Consider the following 18,546-nt stretch of genomic DNA (forward strand, 5'->3'; position numbering starts at 1 on the left):
AATTCATACCATTTTGTTTTTTTAATATCATCTATAGCTATATAATTGTATATATCAATATATAATTGTAATGTATTATGAGATTAATAAAACATTCAGCAGTGAATATATATTCATAAATTTGTAAACCCAGGTTGGTTGCCTCAAGATATCTGCAAGTTGGAGACTTAATTCTAAGCAGAGGTGAAATTTCCCATGTTGTGGTTCAATAAGATTTCACTGAAGAAATGTCAGTTCAGGTTAATTAAGACTGTGGCGTGCTCTGGATTGGCATGTTTTATTCCATTCTTAATAGTAGCTGCTGTTAAACTAGAGAATATTTGATGTATTTTTCTGGTTTCATGCTGAGAAATGATGGTGATGGTTTTATTTTTTGAAAGATTGCAGTGTATTTGTGAGTGATTCACTGTGGGATTTTTTTCAATGTTATTCCACTATTGTAGAGAATCCAGCACTCAAGACCAATTCAGATTTGCTGGTTAAATGCAATGCTCCCTTCTCAACAGTACCACAATTGTGATTTACCTTATATGCCAATGTCATCACAGTGACAGACCATATAATGTTGTACCAGCTATAGCCACACTTTTTGTATTGTTTTTAAAAGTTAATTATGTTTCCAGTTACTTCCATGCTGAATGCTCCTCTTTTGAGCAAGTCTTTCTTTCTCTTTGCAGCCATGGCATGAGTTTCTTTTCTAGTATTTGGAGAATGGGGGAAAGTTGTGCAGATTCCTACTCTGGCACAGGCATGCCCAATTCTCTTCTCATTTTTTACTCCAAAAAGGATGAATATAGAAAATTAATCTTTTCAGCACATCCACCTCCATCCTTCATAACCATACTATGGACATTGGACAAGGGCTAGGAAAAGTATAGCACTGTGAAATATAATCCTTTCCACCTGTGCATAAGAGACATATGTATTTATATATGCCATAATTTACTAATTATTCTGTAACTGAGCAAGGAATTCAGCATCCTAAGATTATCAAACATTAAGTTTCCTATTGTTACGAATATATTTCTGCACTCTCTCTGCATCTAAGAATTAGTGGAACTGACCAGAATTCAGGGATTTTTGCCCTGCTTTCATGGATCACTGGACTTAGTTTGTCCTACTGCAGTGTTCCCTTTTATGTGGAATCTCTGAAAGCCATCTAAAGTGATAAAAAAACTGATCAGAGGAGATCCTTTTTTTAAATTTTTCAGTATATGCTAGTGGATCTTAATATAGTTTCAATACAAAAATTCTAAAAATGTGTTTCTCCCTAACCACTAGTTCCAAGTGCTGTACCACTTGAGTCTATTCAAGGAAGTACTTTTGAGGAGAAGATTTTCCTCCAGTGGAGAGAGCCAGTACAAACATATGGTGTGATAACATTATATGAGGTATGTTAAATTAATTGGTCTGTCATAAAAGTTTTTTTCTTGGGTATCTTACACTGTAATGTAAGGTAGATTTTTTAAAAAAAAAAAAATTAAAAAAGCAGCCTAATATTGATGGTCTTTCAGATTAGTGTCTTTTATACAGGAATCATAAACAAATTTTATGCTTTTTTTCTATATCATGTCTCTTTTCTTCTTTACTTTATCCCCACCTAATTTATAGAAAGAAGCTATGCATTTACTAAATATGTATAATATTACCTGCTGTAGTTGTAGAGTTCAGTAACTTTGAGTCCTTTTCTATTTCAGTAGGGCAGTCTTTCACCATAATAAAATGCTCCTGTCCTCCTTATGGTAGTGTAATTTATGATTCTGAGAGGACTAACACCCATGCCACTGCCCTGTCACTAGGCAAACATAACTATCACAGAGACCAGAGAATTGTTAAGAACATTATGATTCACTGGGTGTTAGCCACCTGTGACGTAAATAATTGATGCTGTTTACAACTGCCTCTGACATACTATGGAAGCACCTTTGCCCTCTCCCCTGCCTTGGAATTTAACCCATTATAACCTTGTCTGCCTGTTTATACCAAGAAAGAATCCAGGGGTAAACAAGAGCAGAACTTTCTTTCCCTTTAGAGAAAGAAAGGGGTTGGTTTTGAAGAATAAACTAAATACAATGTACTTGGGTGTGAGACTTAATTGGAAAATATAGTTTCACTATAACAGAAGATGTTACAGAGACTGAGAAGGAACCAGCTAGAAAATGTCAGTCTACCGTATAAGAGTAAAACATCTCCCTCAAGATGCAGTGAGTAATAATGGGACCTGAGGTGCTAGCTGTCTTGGAGAATCATGACTTTCTTAGGACTAAATCAAATATAATCACATGAATGAAGGGATGGGTGATAAAAGAAGTGCAAGGCTCTGTATCCTCTTGAGGGGACATAGTTCACTGATAGAGCTTCAGCTTAGCATGCAGAAGGTTCCTGGTTCAGTACCCAGTATCTCCAGTTGAAAGGAGCAGATAATAGATTGAAAGCACAGCTGAGTTTTGTACAGCAAAATTGTATGTACGTTCTGGATCCTTGAGGAGTAAGTTCACAATGATGCTTGTGTTAGTCAGAAAAGAAATAGAAGTTCTTCATTGTGAGAAACTTCATACTTGACAGGAAAGGGAGAGTAAATGCTTCTCACTAAGCTAGGATGTAGAGAGATTGCAGAAAGCATGTCTAGCCCTCATGGTGGACAAATGAGGAGAGAGAAGGGAATGACTGGAGGGAAGGAACTCCTAAGAGTAGGATTCTGGGTAACTTAAGAACAGCAGCAGAATGGACAGAAGGAAAGGTCCAGAAGTGCCCTATCTAGTGAGTCCTTGTTACCCTCCCCTGAGAGATCCCAATATATGCACTAACATTGAGCAACAGCACATTCCATTCCTTCCAACATAAGTGAAGTAAAGACCTCTACCTCAAACTCTGGAGAGCCTGAGTGAGTCTGAATAGATAATACTGAGCTTTACAAATGGTCTAATATAGTATAATTTCTTTAGTTCACTTATACCTCACTTTTTTTCCTCAGTGAGGACTCAAAGCAACTTACAATCTCCTTTCCTCCATTTTATCATCACAAGGGTTGCCAGCTTTGGGTTAGAAAATACCTGGAAATTTTAAGAGTGGAGCCTGAGGAGGGTGGGGTTTGGGGAAGGGAGAGACTTCAATGAAGTATAATGCCATAGTGTCCACCTTCCAAAGCAGCCATTCACCAGGTGAACAGATCACTTCCACCTGGAGATAAATTGTAATCCCAGGAGATCTCCAGTCACCTCCTCAAGGTTGGCAACCCTAACAACAACCCTGTGAGGTAGGTTAGGTGGAGGGTTTGTAAATGGCCTAAAACCAACCAGCAAGCTTCCAAGGCAGAATAGGGATTCAAACTTTGGTCTCCAAATTCTAGTCTGACAAGCTAACCCTCTAAACAACACTGCCCTCATAAGGTAGGTTAAGGTGTCCATGTGGGATAATAAAAATGGTGCAAATCAGAAAAGGATCATAGATTCTCTATGAATTCCAGCTGCCATTCTCACAAAAGGAATATGGAAACACAGAGACCCATTAATGCATCTTAAGATCCCAAGAACAGACTGCCTCAAGATAGCCTGTCTACAAAGGCCAAAGTAGCAGCCTATCTCGTACCCTCATTGAACAATCCAACCTTGTTTCTCCCTGGTAAAGAGAGAATTGTTTGGAAACAAACCAGGAGCAGGCTACGCAAAACCGCCTTTCTCCTCTGAAATTTTGGCAGACTTTTTTCTAAGGTGGTTAGAATTCTAGAATCATCAGGTAAGACCAAAAAGGAAGAAAGAAATTTAGCAGGATATTCCATAGGATCAGGTTTCATCTAAGTTCGTCATCACTGCCTTTCCTGAACCTTTTCAAAATCTGTTAATCATGAATGGGTAGCCCCAGATAAATACATTGAGTCATATCCTTTTAAAAAATTGAAGCACCCTCAGGGGCTCTAAGGGTTCAACTACTAATTCTCTCTTTGTAGAGATTATCTTTTTATGGCCAGGAAATAGCCTCAAGGAACATGGATTTCTCTAAAGAGTGTGACATTTAAAAAAAAAGATTCTCCGAATAGTCTTCCTTGTAGATTCCTCTATGGATTCCATCCATTTTGCAGCAAAGATAACAGCTACAGGCAAAAGGATTCTCTCTGCATCCCATTTGACTTTGACCCTGAGAAGTTGCCCCTGGCTTCCAGTCACTACTTGCCAATGCCCCTCCCCCCAATTACTTTTACGGCACTATGTATGAAGTGACATTGAGCCCAATATTTGGAATGGTTCGTTCTGAAAACATTTATACTGGCTTGGCAATAGGCACAAATATATAAAATCCTTCTGATATTATTGAAAATGAAATTGAGAAGAAATTTATGGTAATTGCTATTTAAAATATATACCATGATATAAAATGCCCAATTTAATTATTTTTTTTTTTTAAAAAAATTGTAAATGCTACTGAGCCCTTGGAACGCACAATGCCTCAAGGAGGAAACTCATTTATTTGATACACAGAAACAATATGTATCATCTTTTATACTTTGTGTACTGTGATGTGCTTTGAGTTTACTGGTAGCCTTTTCTAATCCCAGAGGTCAAGATGGAGGGCTTGTGTAAATAATGAGTTTACCCTGGGTTGGTTCTGGGTTGAAACCAGCAACTGACCTATATAAAAAGTATCTTGAAATTGATGTAGGCAATGCTGAAAGTTGTGTTTATACTGTTCGAGTTACAGTGGTTTGAAGAAAAGTTTATGTCCATACTGACCAGCAAATTACAAAACACTTGGGATGAATATTCAGATTAATTCAGTAATTGGACATGGCAAACTAACATGTTAAGTGCCTTCTCTTGCCTTTGTTTTTTCAGCCTGGAAGTTCATTTTTCATCCTGTTTGGTGGGACTTCTTTTGTGCATCCCATATATCTAACCTTGCTGCTCTGGCTCTTCTTATTATACCATGCCTTGCAATGAATGTGCTACATATCCCGCCCCTCCTCCCAATTTCATATATGGTATTACATTCCACTGATTATATGGCTGTCCCATGCATGAAATAAACAGCAAGTTTGCTACTGGGGTCCACTGAGTGGATATCTTTTTTGCTGTCATTTTAAAAGAGCCCCGTGGCACAGAGTGTTAAAGCTGCAGTACTGCAGTCCTAAGCTCTGCTCACGACCTGAGTTCGATTCCCAGCAGAAGCTGGATTTTCAGGTAGCCAGCTTGAGGTTGACTCAGCCTTCCATCCTTCCAAGGTCAGTAAAATGAGTACCCAACTTGCTGAGGGAAAAGTGTAGATGACTGGGGAAGGCAACGGCAAACCACCCCGTAAAAAGTCTGCTGTGAAACGCTGTTAGAGCAACGTCACCCCAGAGTCGGAAACGCCTGGTGCTTGCACAGGGGACCTTTCCTTTCCTAAAAGAAATCTTAAATAGCACATATGCTATAAATTCAATTCAATTCAGTAACCGTTATTGGAATGATAGGGAACCAATCCATACATCAAATGGCAATTTGCAAATACATTAAGCGCCTTTTAGATGCTAGATATAAAACATTTGCAACAGTTTCAATTACCAATTGGTTCCGAGTTGACAACAATTTTATATTTGTTGGGCTTCGCTGTTTGACAGGGGTCAATGTGTATGGAGCGCAGGTCAGAGTAAAAAGTACAGTTTAAGAATGCATGTTCTAAAGTTTCTATCTCTGGACATGTACAAGTGCACAGTCTGTTAGCATAGGGAGTTTTATGGAATCTTCCAAGAAGTATCGCAGATGGTAGCACATTGAACCTGCGCTATAAACAGTAAAAAACTATAAGCATGGAGTTACCATAGCACTCTCACATTGGCAATCAGAATTACTTGAATATCATCCACAGAAGCCCTATTCAAATGACATAGAGTTGAAACAGGTACAAGAATGCTGACCCAACCCCCTTGCCTGACCACCGATTTGTGAGCATGACATCTACATGGGCTGCCCTGAGCCCATCAGGGAAAGGCGGGATATAAATATAATAAAATAAATAAACATGTGGAAGCTTCCTCATGATCAGAGACTGTAGCAGTGCTACCCCAATCACTGGAATGAGGCCTACAGACATATACTTTCTATGCATGTAGAAGTCATGCTCCCTTGCTGGTGATCCTGCACTGGCAGCGGATGGGACCAGCTCATTAATGCATGCTCCCTTCTGTGTGCATTGACTCAACCTGCCTTGTGTTGTTTGAAGAGAGCTAGACAGATATAATAAATGAAAATTCATGGACGGAGCATTTTTTTCTAGAAAGAATATAAATTATATTGTTTACATTGAATTAAAATGATATATCTGATGGGGGGACCATTTTTTAACTTCTGTTTTATGTAATCCATTTAATGCATTTTGATTAAATCCTTCAGCCACTGTCTACCTGATATATTATACTGGACTGTTTTCAGCTTTGTAACAGGCATGTTATGTACAGCACTTTTACGATATATATTGTCTTGGATTTGAACTATAAACATGATGGTTTAAATCCTGGTTCAGCTATGAACCTTCTGTTTGGCTTTAATGTCACCTTTGGTTCTGATTTATACTGAAGACTTACCTCACAGATATATGAGGAAGATATTTACTGCAGGGCATTTTGGATGCTAAACGGTGTCACAGAAGAGAGCAATAGCAAGTCATATGTAACTAAGTACACTATACAAAAAAAATTAGGTGGAGTGGCGTATATTACACTGGAAACAACACACTGCATTTGGAAACAACACGTAGAATAAAGGATGGTATGTTCTTGTAATGGAAAATATAGTGTGGCTATTTTTATCCTGCAGTAGAAAATTTCAGATTTTCAGAAACTTGCCACAATTTTCTACCCATCTAGACTTTTAGGTAGAGCCTTCCCAGCAATAAAATAATAATAACCACATTGCCTTATGTCACTGTTGTTTCATGGACATGTTCATACGGATGTAACTTAAATTTCTCCTTGTAATCAAAATAAATTAATTCTTTTCAGTACAAATTTCAATTATAGTTGGATAACTTAGTGACTATAGCCTTATTACTTAAAGATCTATTTTATTGATTCTAAAATGCCATGGGCTGTAGCTGCTTTTGTCATATTTTGGTGCAAAGCCAACAATAATGCAGTCTAGAAAAGAAAATTACAATGTAAAAACTGACAGCTTAAAGGTGTTAGTGTGAGTCTGAACCATAGCCTTTATAGTTGTAATCTAGCTGCCTCTAAGTCCCTGTATCTATAAAAGTAATAACTCATAACAGTTTTGTCTGAGCCTGTATCCCTTCATTGCATTCCAGATTTGAAGCACATAAGGCAGTAAGATAACTTATCATAAAATGTCTGACAGTGCACACATCAGAAGGGTTTACTGGGTACAAATGCAATCTTTGTCCCAATTGCTGAAGATATTTTATAACTTTGTTATTCTTTTGTAGATCATCTACAAGGCTGTCAGCTCCTTTGACCCAGAAATAGATTTATCCAACCAAAGTGGACGTGTTTTAAAGCATGGGAATGAAACACACTATTTATTTTTTGGTCTGTATCCTGGGACTACTTATTCTTTCACCATAAGAGCCAGTACAGCCAAAGGTTTTGGACCTCCCATCACAAGCCAATTTACTACAAAGATATCAGGTATTATTTAAATTCAACACTGTTTCTGGTATGAATACCTATTATATTCATTTTGTTGTTTATTTGGGATTTTATAATTTGAAAGTAGCATATCTACGGTGCAATCCTAAACATGTACACACGGAAGTTACATTTAACTCACTGGGATTTCCTAGCAAGTCCTATTGCAGTCCTAAGTATAAAATGTATTTCCTTTTTGAACAGCAGCATTCAAACTTTGAGTTAGTGTTATTCCCTCCCCATTGCCCTTTGTAGGGTTGCCAGTCCCCAGTTGGGGGCAGGGGATCCCTTGGTTTGGAGGCCCTCCCCCTGCTTCAGGGTTATCAGAAAGCAGTGGTAGGAAAGAAAATGTCTGCTAGGCACTCCACTATGAAGAATTGATCCATGGGCATCTCCATATAATGGAGAATCAGTCCATGGGTAACTGGGGCTCAAGGGGAGCTGTTTTTTGAGTTAGATGCACTGAATTTTCAGCATGGCATCTGTTTCCTCTCCTCAAAAATACCCCCAAGTTTCAAAATAGTAGACCAGGGGGGTCCAACTCTGAGAGCCCCCCAAAAAGGTGCCCCATCCTCCATTATTTCCAATGAAGGGAAGGCATTTAAAAGGAGTGCAGTCCCTTTAAATGTAATGGCCAGATGACCATAACTCCCTTCAGAGTTTAATCATGCTTGTTACAATCTTTCTTCTGGCTCCACCCCAAAAGTCTCCTGGCTCAACCACCAAAGTCCTCAGCTACTTCCTTAGTTGGACCTGGCAACCCTACCCTTTTGTGAATAATCTAATCTCATGTGTATCCTTCACTTTTCAAATGTATTGCTTATATGTGATGATATACCTCAATTCTAAGCTCTTTTAGAAAATCTTAGGGCTGCTAGTTGGCATTTTGGGCCTAATGTTGTCTCTTAATATATTGTCAAAAATTCTAAATTGCTAATATTTGCTGAAGAGAGAGGCAAGATTACTATTGTTTGATATTTAATAATAAATTGATATATGATCTGGAACCCTGTTAGACATGGAATATTGGGCAGCATAATCTTATAGAAGTACCACATCTACAGTCACAGGAGGAGTGGCTTCCAGTGCCATAGTTATATCATAGTTATCCTGGCAAGTAGTAATAGCTGCTAGTTTCAGACAAGATCAAGTTACCTTAGGATAATGTGAAGATGGTACAGAAACCTGTCCCACCCTAATAGCAGTGCAATTTTTTTTTTTTTAATATTGTCAGGATTGTTCTCCTGGCAACTGCTGCTATCTTCTGGTGTGCTAGCACACTGGTGTATATAGCTGTGCTGCTGATATCAATATTGTCTTTTCTTGCTTGAATGCCTTAAATTTGGTATACACACTTTAAAAAAATATTTTTAGTGTTTAAATATATCTCTGAGCTCTCTTGGTTTGACAAGATGAACCTGGAGTTTATTGTTGAGATCTTGCTAAGGTAGTTTCTGGCTTATTTTGAAGTAATTACCAGTTAATAAATTTACATTGTAAATTGCTGTATGAATTTACCCCACCAGCCCACATATTATTTATCGTTTCACTTTGATCAGCGAAGTGTGAAGCTGTCTTCCAACAGAAGTGGCTTTGGTGGCTCCTTGGCAAGAGGAAGGCTTCACACTTGGCTAAGCAGAACAATGCATACAAGGCACTGTTAGTCACTGTTAGTCAACCTGCATTGACATTGATTCAAAACTTCATGTTTTGAATTACACATAGATCTCATCTCTTTCAGGTTGATGCTAATTATTTAAAGCAAGCATTTCATCTTTGAAATATGTAGCATGTTGACAACCATTGCTTTCTGTGGCCTACTTTCTATTGAAGGTTAACTTATGTCTGTGCTGGACGATTTCAGATAATAGAGGTGGAGCTTCATGACAGAATGTTTTTCCATACCAAAACCACCTCTACATTTAAAAAAAACAAACAACAACCAGCATGTCAATGAGAAAGCTAGCCTAGTATCCCTCTCCCTGACATCCATTCTTTTTTAATGTGGGGGTGATCTTTTGTGTAGTTATGATTCTCAGATTCAGTAATGTGAGCCTCCACCTGTGTGTTTTGAGAGGGTACAGCCTTAGGACAGGTTTGCTGCATCCATGAGAACATGGCCTAGGTCAACAGCCTGACATGGAGAAATTAACTGAAGTTTTGCCCATCACGTTAAAAATACATCTTCACCTCCTAAATTGTTGTATGCCAGTTGTTAAAGGCACAGGAAAAGGACTAATATACAGACTGAGAATCCTCTTTGTTTCCGGTCTCTCTTCCATGTTGTATTACAAGTATACTTTATAATTGTGGGTGGGAAATAAGTAAATTCAAATGCTATTATGTAGTAAAGTAGAAGAGCCCCATGGCACAGTGTGGTGAAGCAGTACTGCAGTCGGCGCCCTCTGCTCATGACCTGAGTTCGATCCCAGTGGAAGCTGGTTCAGGTAGCCGGCTCCAGGTTGACTCAGCCTTCCATCCTTCTGAGGTTGGTAAAATGAGTACCCAGCTTGCTGGGGGGAAAGTGTAGATGACTGGGGAAGGCAATGGCAAACCACCCCGTAAAAAGTCTGCCGTGAAAATATTATGAAAGCAACATCACCCCAGAGTCGAAAAGGACTGGTGCTTGCACAGGGGACTATCTTTACCTTTAGTAAGGTAGAATTGCATTAGTTGGCTAAGACATAGGAGTTAAATTCCCATTCAGCCACAAGCTAAATAGTGTGACCTTAGCTAAGTCTTTAGCCACTATCTAATTGTGTGGATTCAATAGCAGCTGTAAAGCCTTTGGAAGGGCAATTAATACCATGATAATACATCATCTGCCAAGACTGGCTTCTGGAGGCAGTAGTCCATGAGATAACTGCAGTCTGCATGAAGCTTATGTTACATGCAAACCTGCAACAGCAAAACATAGGTTCAGTGGATGCCAATTCATTTCTTTCCTCTTTTGAAAGGGGGGGGATTGCACCAGCCTCTGCATTTTAAAATAGTCTTTGTGTTCTGCAGAAGGATATTTTAAACCTGGATTTTTAGAACCACATGAAAGGTACAAATTATGTGACTGCTTCCTCTGTTCCTGTTTTTTCTAGCACCCTCTATGCCACCCTATGAACTGGAAACACCTTTAAATCAAACTGACAGTACTGTGACAGTTATGTTGAAACCGGCACAGAGCAGAGGCGCTCCAGTCAGGTATGGTGGAGCTGAGGAAGCTTTACAAGATTAAAACAAAATCAATTAATTTTTGACAACATCTTCTGGTAGTTGTTGTTGCTTTTTACACAGCAATCAGTGTTTAAATCTGTGTTTGCATTATCTCTAATTAAGTTAAATAACAGATGAGGAAAGAAAACGCTTTGATATAGAGTGCTGTGTGAAGGATTTCAAAGCTTGTTCTTTGAAAATAAGGAACAAAGCTGCAGTGCTGTTATGTGGGTGGCTTCTTTACTCCTCTAAGGTAATTGCTCACTGCAGTGTTTATGAGTTCAGGGGCACATCATTATTTTCATTCTCTTCTACTATGTTTTCAATAGCCATTCTCTCTTTTTTCCACCTACAATTTTAATCACCATTATTTCAGGTAATCAGCGGAGACAAAGTTAGGAGGTTTAAAAACTAAATTGCATCATGGCCAAGACAGAATGCTGAAAAGAAATATACTATTATTTGGTTTATTTATTTTTTTTAAAAAAAAGCTTACCTGGAAGCTTGCAGCAGTGTGCTTGAGACGTGATGGTGTATTGTAGCTAAGAGGCTGCACTACAAATCAGGAAGCCTCATATTAAAATTATATTTCAGTTGTTACACATTCCCTGATATGACCTCCACCTGCATGCTGCTCTTAGCTTCAGTAGGGTATAAAGAAAGGCAATTCCTCCTGTTCACTTGTAGTGAGATAAGGAGAAAAAATGCTCATATCAAAGGAGCTGTACTTTGATTCATCCTGAGTCTTATTTCCAACTCTAGTAGCATGTTGGGTCCCCCTTCCCCCCAAGCCAGGCTCCAAAGTTGGCCAAGCTGGAGAAAAATGCTGAAAGAAGTGAAATATATTGAGATGAGGTTAGGCGGAGCATTGTTTTCCTCTCCTAAAACCAACGAAACACCAACCCTCCCTCCCCCCCCCCAAAAAAAAAACCCAGTTGAGGATTCCAGGAAAGGAGGGGAAATATCTCTCATATGTTAAGGAGTCATATAGCATGCCACAACAGCAAGATGAAACATGGGGGTTTTTTCCCTCCCTGACACCTATCAGACACCTTCTCCCACTAAGACTAGTTGAGGATCCCAAGAAAGAATCACTTGCTGTCCATTCCCACTTTGCAATTAAAACCAAGAATACTTTCTGTTCTCTGCCTGATTTTCTGGTTTTTTCATATCCCATTAAAAATTACACACACAGTCAATGTGTTTGAAGTATCACATGCAGTTTGGCCCTTAAAGAAGATAAGATTTTTCAGCTTCAGCCTATTTTGAAGATAATACTGACCAGAGGGATGTAAGATTTAAAATGAAAGCATCCTTTTGTTTATATTTAGATAAGTTCAGTGTTGCTTTGTCAAATCAGCCTTGTGCTATTAATTTTTTCTACACAAACCAGATTAGAGTGAACAGTAATGGGACAAGATGTATTAATGGGGGAGGGGGTGAGTGGAAGTTCCCAGTAGATTGTTTCCTTCATCTGTATTCATTGTCAGACAGAAAACTGTAGCTGTACTTTATTTATGCACTTCACTAAGTGCAATGGCTGTCTATTGATTGTGTTGTAACCACCCAGCATGGTTAATGCAGATTCTTGGAACTGCGCTTAACTTTTCAGTGTAAATGATTGTTGTCGTTTTATTGATCAAAGCATCAGCTCTGTCACATAAAAATCTTTAATCCCTCTGATGGATAGAGGGAAAGGAGGAGAGAGAGTAAGCACAAATTCTAGCACATTACTGTCCAGATTTGCTTGTTTACAGTTTTACCACCTTTTATTTTTTACACCTGGGAAAATATAAAACAAGTGTGTGACTGACTGTAGTTTGTATCCAGTCAATTACAGTTACAACTGCAGTTTATTTAAGAAATTGCCGTTTGGCTGTATGATTCCTTTCAAAGAAGCCAAATTTATAGAAATGTTCTGGAACCAGCTTCTATCACTTAATGTAAAGGTAATGGAAACCTAGAAATCCTAATTGTTCATTGTGTTTTAGAATCATATACCGTTTTCACACACAGCTTACCATGCAGTCACAATCCTGTTCCCTCCACAGCGTCCGGATGGATTTCCCACCATCTGCGCCGGAGTTACAGGAAGTGCCGCGGCTTTTGCGTAGCAAACATAAACTGGGTTTTAGCGGTTTATGTTTGCTACGCAAAAGCTGCGGCACTTCCTGTAACTTTGGCGCAGATGTTGGGTAATCCGACCGGACGCTGCAGAGGGAACAGGATTCTGACTGCGTGGTAAGCTGTGTGCGAAAACGGTAATAGTTTCACAGGCTAGTTATGGATCACCTTGTATAGATGAGTCCGTCTTGGAGGAGGAAGAGGACAACACATCCACACACCCCACCTTGGCAGACACGCACTCTCTGTGAGTCAGGTATCTCAGGGGCCTCCCCAAAGGGACCCTCAGTTAGCCCTCTAAGCCAGCACAGCCCCTAAGCCAGGTGGATCCTGCCTACTGCCAAACTCCTCATGGTCTGCTAAAGAACCTCAGGAGCAGAGAAGGTGAACAGCAAGGACTGAGACTAGATACAGTGCACATGGAGACCCAAGGCCTGCTGGTAGAATGCCAGCAGTGGGGTGGGGGCTTTCCAGTTTTTTGCACTGAGTGTCACAGGTATGACTATCTGCGCACAGGACAGAAATCTTGGATGTGTGCTCGATGCAAGACGCTCCTGGTCCTCAGGGAACGAGTTTGTACCGTTGAGGCCGAGGTGACTGACCTGGAGAAGCAGAGACAGTCAGTTAGGCACTCGGAGAAGACTCTCAGGGACGTATTAGATGAGCCCCACTCTGAACGTGGCAACCCCATTGCTGCCAGGGAGCATGAGGGTAGAGAGGGAACAGGGCACCGGTCTGAGGATAAGGGGAATGCGCCCTCAGTAGGGACCTCTTCTTCAGTTGGTGAGCAGGTATCCTTTCGCATCAAGGAACCATCCCTGGGCAGGGAGAGAGGGGAGGTCGTGGTAGTTGGTGATTCGATCCTTAGGCAAGTAGACAACTGGGTGGCAAAACCACGTACTGACCGTATGGTGACTTGCCTGCCTGGTGCGAAGGTAGCGGACATTACTCCTTTTCCCAGGTCATATCTCTCCACCACCAGATGTACCTCCCTTCTGTCAGGATTACATTTTGTCAAAACTAAAAATCTCCCTGTGATCTTGTTTTGTAAATACCAAAAGGGGGGTTGTTTGTTTATATGGGGAAGCTTTGTTTTATGGTTTGTTTGTTGTTTGTAAGTTAATTGTTAAATGTGTTTTCTTTTGTTTGTCCTGAATGTACTGGAACTGAGCATCAGTTTGGGTGCTGCAAGTTCTAGTGTTGGTGGGGGGGGGACAGGGAGTTCTTTCTATCTGCTTTCTCCACCCCATGTGTAATTAAGTAATTCAGTAAACTGCAGTGTGTACCCTTTCCCCCTTAGTGACCTTTATTCTAGTTCATATTGTTTAGTTTTACCTTGTGCTGTATTATGTTGGTCACTTGTTTATACCTTTTTCCAGGGCTTTTTTTGAGCAGGAATGCAGTTCCAGCTGGCTTGGTATCAATTCCGACTGGCCTGGTGTCAGGGGGTGTGGCCTAATATGCAAATGAGTTCCTGTTGGGCTTTTTCTACCAAAAAAGCTTGTGTGAAACCCCATGGTGATGTCATGGAGTATGGCTTAATATGCAAATGAGTTCCTGCTGGGCTTTTTCTACCAAAAAAGCCCTGCCTTTTTCTATTACTATTGTTTTTGAGATGGAGTGACCAAGACTATATACAGGATTTCATACACAAAAGCCTTAAAATACTGGCTGTTTTGTTTTAAACTCTTTTCTGATCATCTCTAGCACAGAATTTGCTTTTTTACCAATAAAAAAAACTTCCATTTTTATTGAAATATCTACCTTAAGATATCTTTCCTAGTCAGTCACCACCAGTTCAGACTCATCAGTATATCTGTAAAGTAAGGATATTGTTCACTTGGTTTTACTTTTTTAAAAAAAGTAATAATGACAAGAAACATTTAAAACAATTTTGATATATTTCTTTTCTATTACTGTTGGATGTATTTTAAAATACATCCAACAATACATCCAACAAATACAGCCTTTGGATGTATTTTAAAATACATAATGGGCTGCGATCACACACACTAAATAATGCACTTTCAATCCACTTTCAGTGCACTTTTCATCTGGATTTTGCCACTTCACATAGGAAAATCCAGTTGGAAAGTGCACTGAAAGTGGATTGAAAGTGCATTATTTAGCGTGTGTGATCGCAGCCTGTATGATAGCTAGACCTTATATAATAGTTCTTGAAAAAATGTCAATCTTTTATTTTTATGTCTGTCATGAGCGTTCTTCCCTGTTGTTTTTGTTTTAGTTAGAGCATATTATTTAGGGTTCTATAAAATTGTGGACTTGAAAGAGAAACCACAGGGTCATCTTCTGCTATCATTGCCTGCAAACTACTTCTGAATTATGGCTGTACAGGCCATACAATAAACCAAATCATGGCTCAGCAAGTTTGTGATATCAAAGTAATGGAACTTTATTGATGCCCATAATTGTTGCTTCTTTATGGCAAACAAGTATTCTTATTTATGGTCGAACGGTCAATTTCACTTACAGTGAGGGAACACTGCAGGTAATTACTTACATTGTAAAAAAAATGTTATTCATTTTTATTATGCAATAGAACTTGTCCTTGAATTTTTCACAAGGACTAGAATTAACATTTTTGATGCATAAGAACATAAGAGAAGCCGTGTTGGATCAGGCCAATGGCCCATCCAATCCAACACTCTGTGTCACACAGTGGCCAATATATACACACATATGCATACATACATATACACACATACACACACACACACACACACACACACACATATATATATACACACACACTGTGGCTAATAGCCAATGATGGGCCTCTGCTCCATATTTTTTCCCAATCCCCTCTTAAAGCTGGCTATGCTTGTAGCCACCACCACCTCCTGTGGCAGTGAATTCCACATGTTAATCACCCTTTGGGTGAAGAAGTACTTCCTTTTATCTGTTTTAACCTGATTGCTCAGCAATTTCATTGAATGCCCACGAGTTCTCATATTGTGAGAAAGGGAGAAAAGGACTTCTTTCTCTACTTTCTCCATCCCATGCATAATCTTGTAACCCTCTATCATGTCACCCCGCAGTCGATGTTTCTCCAAGCTAAAGAGCCCCAAGCATTTTAACCTTTCTTCATAGGGAAAGCGTTCCAAACCTTTAATCATTCTAGTTGCCATTTGCAGTTTGAATACATGTCATAATGACTTATAGGGAAATTAAATGCCACATTCTATGCACATTTTAAATTCAGTGGTCACAGACAGAAAGCTATGTGAAATAAGTTTTCAGTAACTTTGCTCTTTAACACGGTTTTAAAATTCTAAAAGTTTCTTCCACCTGTACCCGATAAAATCAATAGGAATTAGCTTTTCCTTTTTGGTGCCTGAAATAGGGCTGTCCAAGAAAAGTCTTAGAACTTTTTATGAAGGCTCTGGAGGAGTCTGTCTTCGGACCTCACTCTTTCCTTTCCAGACTATCTTGTCTAATTTACATCTATGATCACTCTGAAAAGTAAAAGCAGATTTGGAAATTAATTTATTTTAAAGGATGAGATAATAATATCATATTCAGATATAGGTATTTGTAGAAAAACTGAACAGGATGAACTGGTTTTGCACCAGTATCACTACTTGTATAGAAGTCATGTTGTACTTAGGGGACTGATCCTTAACATCATTTGCAGTTTTTATTCCTGCAGCATGCTCAGGAGCTCTGTATCATACTTTTATGTTTGGGTATATAGATTTAGGAGGATAGCCATGTTGGTCTGAAGCAGCAAAACAAAGTTTGAGTTCAGTGGCACATTTAAGACCAACAAAGTTGGATTTAATAAAACATCTAATTTGAACACGGACACTGTTACCAGAGCTTGCAATAAGCCCAGATGCCACCTTTGCTGTCATATACACATAGACAGCTCAATCACTGAACCTAACACTATGGACACTTAACTTCTCATCCCCCAAAAATCTGCAAACCCTGTGCATGCTTATTTGAGACTAAGCCTTGTTGAATTCAATGGCCCCTATTCAGTGATTCTTCTATAGTGATGTATCAACCTATAAGAAGTGGCTGCCAACAGTGAAAATGATGCAACACAGAAAAAGGAGGAGATGGCTACAAAGTCTTTCCTGTGAAAAACCTTTTTTCTGTAATGCCCTTAACTTTTGCTGAAAGAGTAATCACTGACATTTCTAGCAAATTTCATAACATCAGAACAGTCCTCCTAGGTAAAAAACCGTTTAACCTGATTTGCATTAACACTGCAGTCTTTTCCTATGATGTAAATGGAAAATCTGTTGTAGGAACAGTTGCACATACTGCTCCAGAGCTAAGGTTTTTAAAATAGCAGGAGACAGTAGGGCGGTAAAGAAAAAATTACATTTCGACAGCTGCAATCAACCACCATTCCATATTTAAGCTTCTTTCCTATTTCATGTGAGCATTAATCGCCAGCTATTTCTGTTGCGATGTGTTTTAAGGTAAATTTGGTACAATCCACAATACATCTTTAATTGGTTCTCCATTTTGGTGGGGGGGGGGAGGTTTGCTTCAAGGTAAATATTGCCTTAAAGTGCTGATTGCCCATGCAGATTAATTGAGTAATTTCTACTTATGAAATGGCATCCCAGCTCAGCCATAGTAGTCTGGTCTACTGGCGAGTCTGCTTTCTAGGGACAAGTCTTTTTCTTTTGGGGTTTGCATATGAGGAAAAACCACTGATTCTAACACCATTAGTAAAATGGTTACTGCTGTGTAATTTTTTTTACTGTATTGCTTGAATGCTTTGGGGAAGGGTGTTCTCCAGTGGTCCCAGGAGTGGGCCAGTCCTCACTCTTGGGATCATAGCTCCTTCTTCTTGACAGCAGGGCTTAACAAACTTGACCCAGAGGGGAGGTGCTTGATCCTCAGAAACTCAGTTTCTTTAGCCCTGCCATCGAAGCAGGATGTGCTATAGAGCCCCTTTGTGGCTCCTGGCCCGGTAAATTATAGAAAGAGGCTGAAGTTACCGGTGGTGGATGACCCGGTCAATAGTTTGGCTTCTAATTCCATACTCCCGATGGATGCAGATGGGATGCCAAGGGACCCTACGGATAAACGCATTGAGCAGGCTCTGCGGAGGGATTTTGAAGCCTCGGCCAGCTCCTTGAAGGTGTCAGCCACCACGTCTCTCTTCTGTAGAGCTTCATATATTTGGCTATCTGACCTGGCTAAGAGGGATGACCTGCCTAAGGACGTCAAGGACTCTCTTAAAAAGATAACATTAGCCACGGCTTTTGCATCAGGCTCTACTCTGGAAGCGGTTCAGCTGTCAGCTAGAGCTATGGCCTGTAGCCTTACGGCCAGAAGAAATACCTGGCTACGAAATTGGGATGCGGATCCTTCGGCTAGAGCTAAGGTTGCTGCAGTTCCGTTTAAAGGGTCCTCACTCTTTGGAGAAGGTTTGGATAGATACCTTATTGAGGACAGAAATAAGAAAAAAGTTCTGCCATCCAAACGACGAGATAACAGGACGAGACAAAGGTTTCAGTCCTTTCGTGGCAATAGGAGAGAGTCCAGGCAAGCATCCTTCAAGCCATACAGAACAAAGTGGCAGTCGAAGCCTAGAGATGGTAGACCTTCCTTCA

General features: G+C 39.7%; 1 protein-coding gene across 18 annotated transcripts in view; it reads left to right on the plus strand.

Annotated features, from left to right (window-relative positions):
• Positions 1 to 18,546, plus strand: part of PTPRM (protein tyrosine phosphatase receptor type M) — a 792,664-nt gene that overhangs the window by 435,103 nt on the left and 339,015 nt on the right. For all 18 annotated transcript variants that reach the window (XM_060243981.1, XM_060243978.1, XM_060243979.1 and 15 more), the window contains exons 9-11: positions 1,282 to 1,391; positions 7,414 to 7,615; positions 10,708 to 10,810. In XM_060243981.1, the coding sequence (XP_060099964.1) occupies positions 1,282 to 1,391; positions 7,414 to 7,615; positions 10,708 to 10,810 (415 nt within the window). The remainder of the gene's footprint in view (positions 1 to 1,281; positions 1,392 to 7,413; positions 7,616 to 10,707; positions 10,811 to 18,546) is intronic.

The sequence above is a fragment of the Heteronotia binoei genome, chromosome 7 (genome assembly GCF_032191835.1).
Source record: "Heteronotia binoei isolate CCM8104 ecotype False Entrance Well chromosome 7, APGP_CSIRO_Hbin_v1, whole genome shotgun sequence".
Classification (NCBI taxonomy): domain Eukaryota; kingdom Metazoa; phylum Chordata; class Lepidosauria; order Squamata; family Gekkonidae; genus Heteronotia; species Heteronotia binoei.